Raw genomic sequence first — 13512 nt, forward strand, 5'->3', positions numbered from 1 at the left:
ACTATACTAAGGAAAAGAAGAAACAATCTGAACTTCAATTACTTTTAGATTTAAAAAATTTTTATTTTATTTAATTAAAGAAATTTTTTTTTTTTTTCAAGATGAATTATTTTGAAACATAAAATGTTATATTTTATTTGTAAGTTTTCAAGCATAATATGAAATATTATTGCTCCTGTTGTAAACTGTAAAAAAAAATCGATTCAATTCAATAAAATTTTCTGTATTGTATTACTTCAGTTTTACTAAAATTGTTTTGAATTAGGATAACATTTTGATTTGAAAAATCATTGAATTTTGCATTGTCCCTTCTTTTCGCAATCATAATTCTTATCAAAAAAAAAAAAAAAAAAACACTTCCAGTTAGGTAAAATGCACTAGTGCCAAAAATTGTTTGTCTTCCCATATTTATTTTTATAACAGTCTCAGATCTAATAGGTCTTGCACTATCAGCCAAGTCCCGATTAGAGATGCTTTGTTGCCTGTTGGTGGATATTTTAAACTAATTATGGGGCGATAATTTAAGCTGGTTTTAAGCGAATTTGTTGCTGCAGACTTCCTTTTTGCCTCCTCAATTTGAAGTTATTTTTTTAAATTGACGTGAACACTAGAATATTTCAATTAAACGTCAAATATGAACAGGTAAAATTATAGAAGGATAAAAGGTAAATCAAATTAGGTTGTTTACACAGTTACATTAAATTTAGCTTAAATTTACAGTTTTTGAAAAAATTACAAGTGCGGACTTTTTTTTTTGCCGGCACTGTATGTATTCAAATCAGTTATCGTTATTACCATCTTTAGTGATCTATTTTTTTTTTTTTTTTTTTTTTTTTTTTTACTTCTTTACATTTTTTTCTTTTCTTTTCTTTATTTTTACCTTACTATTATTACCATTATAACGTATTTTTGTTGTTGTTGCCAGCTCTACACTAATAATCAATATAATTATTACTAATTATTGTCAGTATCGCAGTCACTAACCTTTTTATTTTATTTTTTTTTTATTTCTCATTACCTTCTATTATTCATTATTTTTATCAATATGATAAATAATTAGATATAAGCATTAATGACTTTTTATTAAGTAAATATATTTCGAGATTATTATAAGTAATTATACAACTTTTAAGTAAAGAAAATGGAGGAGGAAAAGAGGGAGGAAGGGAAAGTAAAAAAAAATGTTTTTGAATATTACTATCAATATTATTATTTATGGTGTATTTTTTTTTTTGTTTTATAATCTTTCTATTAATGTCTGTAGTGGTAGTAGTAAGGTTGGGAGGCGGCGAGGATATGCGAGATGGCAACCTGGTTAATTTTTGACCATGACAAATTTGAGTAAATTCAAATTCATTTTTATAGCCAAGTAATTGAGATTAATTTTAGAGCCCCATTTTTCACTTAGATACTCCAAAATTGTTTACCTGACCTACTTTTGCACTACACAATAAGCAGTAGAATGTTAATATTAGTGGCTGTCACACACACATACATATATCTTCCTTGATAGTTTTATATTTTAATTTTTTTTTTATATTTATCTTAACTTCCCAGTCTTTTCCTCTTCATTCTTATATTTCAACACAAACCATAATCCAAACCCCTATTTTGTCTCCTTCATATACATTTTAATTTTATTCCTTATTCCTATTTTTAATAACATGTGATAATAATTTCCTGATAATAATTTCCTGTAGGCTCTGCCAAACGATTGTGAAAAAAGGAGCGCATGATCCCATCACGACTTAGACACCCTCGACAAACTCGACAGGCAGCTAAATCCCACCCCCACACAGTAGAGATCCCTAGATGTAAAAGATCTTTCTACTCCAGTAGTTTCTTCCCCAGAACCGCTAGACTCTGGAATTCCATTCCAGGTCCCTACTTCCCCAACTGTACTGATATGCAGAAGTTCAAGTGTAATGTTAACCGACATCTTGCTGCCCAAATCCCTACATAGTACCCCAGTAGTTGCCCCTAATAGTAGTCCCCTACACCAAAGTGGCAATTTGCCTTGTTTAGGGTTAAAATGTAATAAAAAAAAATTAAAAAAAAAAAAAAATGATGTCAGACTTGTGTTAACTATACGAACTATGGAAAAACAGAAGCGACTTAATGATTTTTTAAAACCTTTATCTTCTTCAAACTGCAATTAATAATTAACTTTTGTTATAATTTTGTTAAGTTTTCAGATTTACACAGTTTAATGATTAATAATATTATAAACATTTGTATATTAATATGAAATACGTTTTTACTAAATATGTACAAGAGTTCATTTGGTTACTTACCGGCTTCCATACATTTGTTTGGTAAAAAGAGACAAATTAGATATCTTAGTGGGTCTACAAAATGTTCATTTTTTTTTTGAACAATAATATTTTTAATCGGTTTTAATCTGGTGATAAAATAGCTGGCAAGAGCCATGTTTATATTAAAACTTAATATTAAAAAAAATTTAAACACAATTAATTAAAAATCTATGTTGTAACGGAACATTTTGAAATAATGGAATTTTAATCGTTTTAATCTTTTAAAAATAATTAATTTTTAAGAAATTTATTTTTCTTGGCAATTCAATTGATAATAGTATATATTAATTAGAAAAAAAAACATTGAATTCATATCATTTTTTTTAATTGCAACTTCAAGGTAAGTTTTTGTTCAATACATGTATTTACATTTTTTAAAAATAAATATTTTTTACTTATTTAAACTCTTATGTTTCATAATAAATAGAAATTTCGATCGATGTAAATATGTTTTCAAATTTCGGAAAAATAAATATGCATGAGGGGGCTGGGCACGCACTAAAAAAATATTTCCCCTCATATATTTTACAGAAACTGCATTTGATATGTTATTTCATTTTAAAATGGATAAGTATCGAAAATTTCACGAAAATCTGACCATTAGTTGATTTTTGCTAGATTTATTAAACACGAGTATGTTTTCATGTTCAGAATGCTTACTACATGGGAACGTTATTTTAAATATATAAAGCGCCAATTATGTAAACACGATTTTCGTCTCACAATTTCACTATTTTCGTACGATGAAACATTTTAAAAAATTATTACTGGTTTATCTTGCTCTTTTTCTTTTAAATGGTACAAAAGTTATATTGTATTTATTAATTTATAATAAAGTTACATCAATTTACATATGGGGGGGTATTCTGTGATGAATTTTGGAGGTTCCTATGACTCAGAATACCTGAGATATTTTCCTTGCAGACTTAGCTTTCATATAAGCTGTACTGCCTGAAGAGATCAGTAGTTACAGGTAACTAGTTGGCTGAAACATGCTTATGAATGTGTAGCGACATATCAATGCTTATGTAAAAACCAATAGAAAGTATATATATATATATATATATATATATATATATATATATATATATATATATATATATATATTTCGGGTTTGAGATGTTCAAAAGTCGGGACTAATGAAAACAACAAAGTCGTTAGATAGTGCTCAATAAAAAGAGCAAAATATTTAATTTTTTTTTTTGAGTTACATGTGGTCGCTACAAACAGTCATCTGTTTCAGTGAATGAGACTTCCTCAGGCGACCCTGAACCCATCAACGCCACAAAGAAGAAGGTTTGCATGTCTGCCTAAAACTTTCGACAGAGGCGACGGATTTTCACAAGATCAGTATCGTTTTAAAGCTCAACCCTTCAGATGACAAATACCGAAAAATTGGCTAAAAACATTAATTTCTTCACCCACAACTGAGCACTTTTCTACAGGGAGGGGTCGCTTTTTTCACCAATATTTTTGAAAGTCATCCCCTTTTTTCGATTGTCTAGCCTTAATTTAAACCTACGTCACTCGTCACTTCCAGTTTAGCAGTGGTCATAACAGCAAAGACGTCAGGTTTTTTTCCCGTTCTTTTCCTCCTTCGTGGTACGGGTTCGAGCCTGTCTTCCTACTACCACTTTTTTTTTTTTTTGCTCAACACACACCTCCAAACACCCTGGCAATGCCGGGCTGAAATGCTAGTGTATATATATATATATATATATATATATGCTGTTTTTCACCTGAAAATGTTTCGGCAAAGAATCAAAACCGTTTGTGATACATATGGAACTTATATTTTTGGGGGGCGATTTTCACACAAAAAAGATCATGAGAAAGATAAAAAAAAAACACAAAAACCCCAAAAACACATGTATAATTACACAGAAGTTCTCTGTTATTTTTAACAGTGTTTATTTGTATAAAATATGCTGCCTGAATACACTATATATATATATATATATATATATATATATATATGATTAGTTTTTTTGGGGAAAAGAAATCCAGCAGTGCTCAATTAAAAGGAAAATCAGAAGATATCCGAAAAATAAGAGCGTATTTATATTTTGTATTTTGTGTACAGAAAGTTGTTAGATGAGATAAGTCATTGGTACCGTCGGTTTCAAACCCGATAATTAGGACCGTTTTAGATATCCATATCAAGCTCTCTTGAGTAATGATGAGTATTGGTTGAAGAGAGCTTGATATGGATATCTTAAACGGTCCTAATTATCGGGCTTGAAACCGACGGTACCAATGACTTGTCTCATCTAACAACTTTCTGTACAAAAAATATATAATATATATATAAATTCCTATGTACTGCTCTGGCTACACATTGAGCACTCTAATCCGGTTTTTTACCATTGATGAAATAAATAAATATATATATATATATATATATATATATATATATATATATATATATATATATATATATATAAATTTATTTTTGGGGGGATCCATATGGTATAATAGTAAAAGTGTTCACTAATGAACCAATCCTCGGTTGAGTAATAGCAAATACATAAAAAATGATACTTGACCCCCCTCCCCATTGCTAAATACTCAGCATTATAAGGTGAAGATCAAGGATAAGTGAAGTAATCCTAGGAAAGAAGTGGCATCCTTCCCTACATCTTAGTATAATAGCTAACGAAATGGGAGCTCTCATATCGCCCTTGACTATAGTTGACCACTTAATTTAAAAAAAAAAAAAACATATTAGAACATGAAAACGCAGGTTTTTCTTGAATGGGCGGGGGGGGGGTAATTATTTCCAAAATAATTTTAACATAACCGATCAACTTTTAGTCAAGTTTAACATTATTTTAATCTTTATTTATTTATTGATTTTTTTTTTTTCAGTCACTGTGTGCTCAGACCGTTGTAGAACGAAAAGATGAAGAAAAATTATGCGATCACTTGATAACGTCTGCCAAACGGAGAGATCATGCCATTGCTTCAGTACTTCGGGAAAAGATTGTTAATATTTTGACCAACAAACATGGAGCCTGGGGTCAGGTTACACATGAGTAAGCAATATACTTTAAAACATTTTTACGTTTTTAAATGATATGAAAATATTGTATCAGTGTTGCGTCATGACCACTATTTATTTTACTTTTATTTTATTACGGATTTAAATAGCACTGGGGCAAATGCCATTATTAAAATTGAGGACTTTTTTTTTTGACGTTTAATCAAGAAACACTACAAAGTCTAAAATCAATCTCCAAAACATGTAGTTCAAAATTATTTGAACTGAATGAAGGGGGAAAAAACGTATGAAAAAAAAAGGGGGGGGGGGCTAAAAAAGAATTAAATAAACGGAAGACGTCTTTCGGCCGATCCTTTTCAACAGTAACATCGGCAATTCGAGAGCAAAAAATATATATATATATATATATATATATATATATATATATATATATATATATATATATATATATATCGAGGTCTAAAGACTAAAATTAGCGAATGAGGGGGTGAAAAAAAAAAAAAAAAAAGTCCTCAATTTTAATAATGGCATTTGCCCCAGTGCTATTTAAATCCGTTATAAAATTTTGTACCCATATAAATCTTTTTATTTTATTCAAAACGCCATCAATTTTGACATATCTTTGAAGACATCCTTCTTGTTGCATAACTAAAAATATTTATGCATTATGCTTTTTGGATTTTATTATTATATAGAAGTATAATTATTATGTAGAATTTATTATTATTAATATATATAAAGTTGTTGTTATTATTATTATTATTATTATTATTATTATTATTATTATTATTATTATTATTATTATTATAAAATTATTATTATGTAGAATTGTTATTATTTATATAGAATTATTATTATTATTATTATTATTATTATTATTATTATTATTGTTAAAATATACAGTTTTTGTTATTATATATAATTATTATTATTATCATTATTATTCCATAGAATTATTATTATTTACTTACAAGGAGTAGTCACATAGGCCATCATCAAAGATTTCTCTTTGAAAATAACTTTTGGCATTCTATTATTATTATTATTATTATTATTATTATTATTATTATTATATAGAAGAGATTTATTATGTTGCCATCTAATTTACTGTTGTTAATGGTGTGTACATATATATGCAAATTAGATGATAATCATCAAAAGAGAGTTACTCTATACTTCATTGTTCATAATGACTAAGAAATATTGCAGTGATGGAAGAGAGAGAGAGAGAGAGAGAGAGAGAGAGAGAGAGAGAGAAAGAGATGAGTTACTTGTCCAATTAAGCATAAGTTATGGTTAATTACAATGATTAAAACAATGTTTTTCAAATTTAACTCAATCCCAGAATCAGGGTAAATTTTACCAATTATTTTGTGTGATAAGAGTATATACAAAATGCTTTGTAGGTGACAAACATTGATTGATTCACATTTAGTATAATATAGGATTATATTGCTGTAAGGACCCTGTGGAAATTCCACATTTGCTTATCCAGTGTTTTTTGTTTTTCATACCATATTATCATCAAAATACCAATCATTATTTCTTTATTTGAGGCAAGGCTGGGTACTCTTCCTGACGCCTACTCAATGTATCCAAATTGATTAATATTATACATAAGGATCCTATACTAGTTCAAACTAAAAATATTTTAGACTTTAGAAAGAGTGATCAGTTTAAAATATATATTAACATAAAATGATTCTTCCACTTTTTGACCAGATAGTATTTGGAGGATGTGTAATAATTTTCTAATTGTAGTTAAATCTTAGTTATTTTATTTTTTTTTTTTCAAGGTAGAGGATGTTATTATCCAGATTTATGGTTAAAGGAGGCATGTAATAATATTTTTTATTACCGAATTTTCAGACTATTTCTGAAAAAAGACCTTTTTCATTTCATTGCACATACCTGTTGTTAGATAAACATGCTTGTTAGAATTTTCTGTTCTGCAAAATAGGTCATCACTTTACATTAAATCTGTATAAGAAACTGATCTGTTACTCTAAATTATAGAATAGTTGTTTTGGTTTTGTTTTAATTGTATTGCTAAGGTTTAATGGTGCTTACGTGTAATCATCTAAAAAGAAGAAAAAAAAAGCAGAACCATTTTGTTTGTTTTTTGGGTTTTTTTTCAGGGGGGGGGTGAATTTGCATTTCACCTCTAACATTTTCATTATTGAGTCTCAAAAAATATACTCACACTGTAACTGTTATCAATATTGTCCTGACAGTAAATAAAATATTTATATAAATAAATAAATGTCACTAATTTTAACATTTGTAAACATGATTCTTCAATTATTTTTGTCTTCTGTATTTGAAGCTATTCCATTTCACTCTATAAAGGTCTCATCATCATTCAAAGTGTGAGTACATTTTTTTTTTTTCAAGACCCACTATATATTTTTTAAATTAGATTTTCAAATCAACTTACTAACAGAACTTGTGTTCATTGTATGTTTCTATTATTTTAGTTTGTGTGAATTTTGGAAACTTGATTTATGGGAAGATGATATCCGACGAAGACGTCGATTTGTAAAAAATCCCCATGGATCTACTCATCCGGAAGCAACATTGAAAGCTGCAATTGAGCATGGTAAGTAAATGTTATATTTATGGGAGTGGGGTGGGTGTCTCCATTTTAAGTACAGAATATGCCAGACTTTAGTATATTGTATACATTTGCTCAATCTGATATTGTTTTGATTATTCAGACTACTTTCCTCATCTTGGTTGTTATTCGCACAACATTTCAGACAATGTAACTTTATTGTGGACAAGGAACTATGGCATAGTAGACAATGTTCTTGGTAAAATTCAGTTGCAAGTTACATTCTCCTGGAGGTTGAAGGTTCAATCATTAGTGTCAGCGACACTCTAAAAACAATTGGGAATTACCTAAGACTTCTACTCCATCATGGCTGATGCTACCCCCAAGTATTAAATAAAAGGTTCTGTTCAAAATTCTGTGCAGATTCCAAAGTTCGACAGAAAGATTCCCAAGTTCCACAAGATGGTCAGAGATTGCATTGGTCAAACTTTTGTGCAAATAATACACAAAATGAAAACAGTAGTTCGAATAATTCAAATAATACAAATCATCAATTCTCTTCTCAAAAATTCAGAAATCTTTATTTGATCTGTTTTGAAATAAGAGTATTAAAAATAATTGGCATTGTAAGTTGATTTGAAATGAGTGTGGTATGGAATTAATGGATGAACATGAACAAACAAAATAATGACAAACACATTTCTTAAGCTTCTGATATTTCTGTCATTAAATTTGACTACAAATTAACAAAATTTAGACAGATTTAATGGCCAAAATATTGGTTGCTTTAGAGATGTATTTGCATCATTATTTTAACTAGTTTGTTTCATGTTTATCCATTAATTTCATGTATCAATTATTTCATTGTCTGAAATTTTATTTCATGGTTCAAACTTTCTCATTTACTACATGTTTGCTTTAATGGATGCTAGCAGTATCATCTTTTGACAATGATATATGACATTCACTTCACCAGGAATGTGTGGCTACAAACTGGAGGAGAGGATGCAATTAATGATTTGCAATATTTGGATTCTTCGGACTACTGTCTTCATCTTGAGTGTTATTTTCATAATGTTTTGGTCAATGTAACCTCCGACCGCCTTCAGGTGTATTTTGTTGTTAAATTCCACTGCAAACTGTAAGAAAGGATGCCATTAGTCATGTTTTATAAGAGACTTGGTATCGATGTGATAATGTATATTTTATGTGCTCAGCATCTTAGTTCATTCAGCTATGCACAACATGCTACCTTTTCCATCAACTCCATAAAGTGATTGGATATATTAGGCACTAAGGAGTGTAGTAGAGTAATGGAGACCTGGTTTGAGTCTATAAGAAAAAATACAACTGCTTGCAACTTGAATAATGGCTCATATTACATGGACAACAGGCATGAGATGTTACATGGTGTAACTGCCTACCAGTCATGAAAGAAAACGTGATTGATGCAATAATAATGATGATTATGATGATGACGACTACGACGATGACTCACTAAAAAAGGTCCATTTAGCGACTTATGACCAGTATGAGAAGGGGGAGAAACTCAATAGATTTCCTTGATTTATTGAATGTCCAAAGTCTTAATAAAATCTGGATGCTTATCTGTTGACACAATGAAAACCATCTGATCATCTTGGATGAATAATAGATGACATGTACTCAATTGTGGAGCAAGTGTTGCGCAATCCCTAACCATTCCTCTCCTGAGTCGGCACTGCTTAATTCCAGTGGAGATGTAAATACCCCAACAAACCTGACAAGCAGCAAAATCCCACCCCTACACAGTAGAGATCCCCAGATGTAAGAAAGCCTTCTACTCTAATAGTTTCTTCCCTAGAACTGCTAGACTTTGGAATGCCCTTCCAGGTTCTTGCTTTCCCAACTGTACTGACATGCAGAAGTTCAAGTGTAATGTGAACAGACATCTTGCTGCTCAACTCCCTACATAGTATATCTGCAACTTATGTCCCCGATAGTAGCCCCCCCCCCTACATCAAAGTGGTACTGTGCCTTGTTTAGAATGAAAATGGAATAATAATTAAAAAAAAATACAAAGATAGAGAGCAGAAAGCACATACAGTACCTGGTATTCCTAAATGGTCACCCATTTTGATACTGACCAGGCTCAATGATGCTTAACTTCAGTGATCTAACAGAACCGGTGTGTCAATGTGATTATGCAGTACATCAATTTATATACTGTTTTTATGATTTCTTTTCTTTTTTTTAAATTGCAGGAGCGACTGAAGATGCAATAAACCAAGCAAGAGAAGCTTTTCATGCTCATCTGGCCAATGCCAAGAAAGGTCAGCAGCAACCTCTTGATTATACTGATGAAGAATTACTTATGGAAGAGAGAGATTTTGATCAAGAATTCTCAGGTCAGTTTCATTTTTTAATTTACACACAAAGAACATTTTAAAAAAAAATGCTTTGCACATTTTCATTGAGTTTGGCTTATAAAATATTTCTTTGCATTTCGTATATCACAAATGGAATATTTTCGAATTTAGGGCAAAAAAGTAATATAGAATATGGTCACTCATATGATTAGGCCATTAAAACAATGAATTATGTTAAAAGATTTGAAGATGACGGACACGAGATGCTGATCAACGTGTGAACATAGCAATTTATAGAGATGCACGTCCGCATCCTTAATTTAAAAAAAAATTATTCCTTAATACCAATTTTTAACTGTTAACTTTTCAAAGAAGTGATGTTAAAAATCTTAAATATTTATAGAATATCACATCATATTAAATATTTATAGAATATCACATCATATTAAATATTTATAGAATATCACATCATATTAAATATTTATAGAATATCACATCATATTAAAAAGTTAGGTTTCGAACTTTTTTAGATGAGGATTGGTTATTCTTATATTTTTTTTATTCTTGTGATAACTGTTCCCATCTCAAGTGTTATTTTCACGTTTTGGTTGTGTAACTTCCGACCTTCTACAGGTGTATCTTGTTGAAATCAGGAATTTGCATGTAATTTCAAACAAGACACTTTATTTAATCCATGGAGGTAGCATGCTCTCATTCTGTCAGTCATAACTAGGTAGAAGTCTTAAGTAATCCATGATGTAATGGATAAAGTACTTGATAAAATTCAGTTGAAGATGTTGAAGCTTCAATCCTCAGTGCAAGCGATACTCAAAAAATGCAATTACAAATTACTTAGGACTTCTATCCAGTCATGGGTGATGGAATGAGAGCATGCTACCTCTGTGGATTAAATAAAGGATTCCATACAAAATTCCATACAGATTCCCCAGTTTGACAAAGAATTCTGAGTTTGATAAGATAGACCTGAAGAAGGTCAGAAATTACATTGACTGAAACATTGGGAAAATAACAACCAAGATGAGAACAGAAATCTGAATAATCTAGACAATATGAAAAAGCAAAGTTTCTGAATTTTTTAGATGCTGATTAATAATTTATACTACTGTTCTTATCTTGAGGGTCACAAAACTTTGATCAATGCAACCTCCGACCTCCTTTAGGTGCTGCTTATTGAATTCAGGAATTTTTATGTCGAACTCAGGAATATGCCTGCAATGCACCATAGCACAACAGATGAAAGTGCTGAGTAATAAGCAGTTCTAAGTGACAGTCTTCCGGAGGTTGAAGTTTTAATCTTCAGAACAGGCAATACCAAGGATGCAATTACAAAATTACTTAACATTTCTACCCAGTCATGTCTGATGAAATGAGAACAAATTATCCCTCATGAATTTAATAGAGAGTTCTGTACACATTCTAATTCTCAAGTTTGCGATAAAGAGTTTCAAGTTCAACAAGATGCACGTGAAGAAGGTCAAAGGTTACATCGGCTGAAATATTAGAAGTAGATGAGAATGGTATTCTGAATAATTAAGACATTCAGCTTGAAAAGTTAATAGCAGAATAAAGGACAGGTGTGTGTATGTGTGTGTGAAGCTAAAACTCCAAGACTACAAAACAAACACCCACAAAGTTGTTATATTTAAGAAGTTCAGCTTGAAAAGTTAATAGCAGAAAAAATTGCAGCTATGTGTGTGTCTGTGTATCTAGCTAAAACTACAGAACAAACACCCACAAAATTCTTATATTTAGGAAGTTCAGCTTGAAAAGTTAATAGAAGAATGAAGGGCAGCTGTGTGTGTTGAGCAGGTTTCCTGTAATTATTAAAGGAAAGAAACTTAATCTTAGCAGCATTGAATATTACCATCCATTTATGTCCTCGTTCCACTACAGACTGAAGGTCTTCTATTGCCTTGAATATGTGTTCATTCGTTTTCACTTTGTGCCTGTTATAGAGCATAGTATCATCAGCAAATATACCCATCTCAGAGACAATTTTATCAGGGATGTCATTTATGAATATCAGGAATAATAAAGGTCCAAGGATCGTTAAGTATTCGTCCAGTAATACCATATGATCTGATTTCCATGAGAAGACCATATCCTGCGAAAAGCCTTAGATATATCTAGGGCTACTGTCCTGGCTTCCTCTGCCTTATCCAGTGCATATCAGAAAACCTTTTACTCTAATAGTTTCTTTCCATGAACTGCTAGAATTTCCTCCTGGTCATCTGCTTCCCTGACTGTACTAATCTGCAGAAGTTTAAATGTAATGTGAACAGACGTCTTGCTGCTCAACTTTTTACTTAGTGTTCAGACATGATCCCAAATAGTAGCCTTAAGAAATTGACTTCCAAAGAAACTTTTTTCTGGTCAGGTCTTTATTTATCCTTCTTTCTCTTAAATCAATTCTTATCACTTCCTCCTATGTTGTCTTTAATTTTTCCCTGTGAACTGGACATGCTACCTTAATATTACGCAATTGCATCCAATGGTTAGGCCTAAAGCGGAAAGTTTTAGGGAGTGTAAAGTCATCCGTTACTCACCAGTACTGCCGGGTCCATTCTGTACCAGACCAGTAGTACATGTCATCATAAGATAAATAGGAAGTATCATTTACAGGCTATTTACTACTATTCGAATCTTGATAGTTATTTTCAAAATTTCTTTAGGTGCATTTTTATGTCAAACTTGTGAATCTTTGTTATTTGGATTATTCAGACTTCTATTCTTATCTTGGTTGTTATTTTCACAACATTTCAGCCGATGTAACTTCCAACCTTCTTCAGATGCATTTTTATGTCAAACTTGTGAATCTTTATGTTATTTGGATTATTCAGACTACTATTCTCATCTTGGTTGTTATTTTCACAACGTTTCAGCCGATGTAACTTCCAACCTTCTTCAGATGCATTTTTATGTCAAACTTGTGAATCTTTATGTTATTTGGATTATTCAGACTACTATTCTCATCTTGGTTGTTATTTTCACAACGTTTCAGCCGATGTAACTTCCAACCTTCTTCAGATGCATTTTTATGTCAAACTTGTGAATCTTTATGTTATTTGGATTATTCAGACTACTATTCTCATCATGGTTGTTATTTTCACAACGTTTCGGCTAATGTAACCTTTGACTTTCTTCAGGTGCATTTTTTGTCTAATCCAAAAATAGGGAATCCATATGCAATTTCAAAATGAATCCTTTATGTTGAGCTCAGGAACACATATGCAATTCTTTATAGATTTTAGTTTGACTATAGAGAATTCCCGC

At 30.7% G+C, this 13512-nt stretch overlaps 1 protein-coding gene across 8 annotated transcripts in view; it reads left to right on the forward strand.

The window, feature by feature from the left end:
- The window catches only part of LOC145268225 (neurobeachin-like), a 607546-nt gene that overhangs the window by 421804 nt on the left and 172230 nt on the right, over positions 1-13512 (forward strand). For all 8 annotated transcript variants that reach the window (XM_080123533.1, XM_080123540.1, XM_080123535.1 and 5 more), the window contains 3 exons: positions 5184-5350; positions 7794-7915; positions 10114-10257. In XM_080123533.1, the coding sequence (XP_079979659.1) occupies positions 5184-5350; positions 7794-7915; positions 10114-10257 (433 nt within the window). The remainder of the gene's footprint in view (positions 1-5183; positions 5351-7793; positions 7916-10113; positions 10258-13512) is intronic.

The sequence above is a fragment of the Euprymna scolopes genome, chromosome 43 (genome assembly GCF_053919585.1).
Source record: "Euprymna scolopes isolate OS-2025 chromosome 43, ASM5391958v1, whole genome shotgun sequence".
Classification (NCBI taxonomy): Eukaryota; Metazoa; Mollusca; class Cephalopoda; order Sepiida; family Sepiolidae; genus Euprymna; species Euprymna scolopes.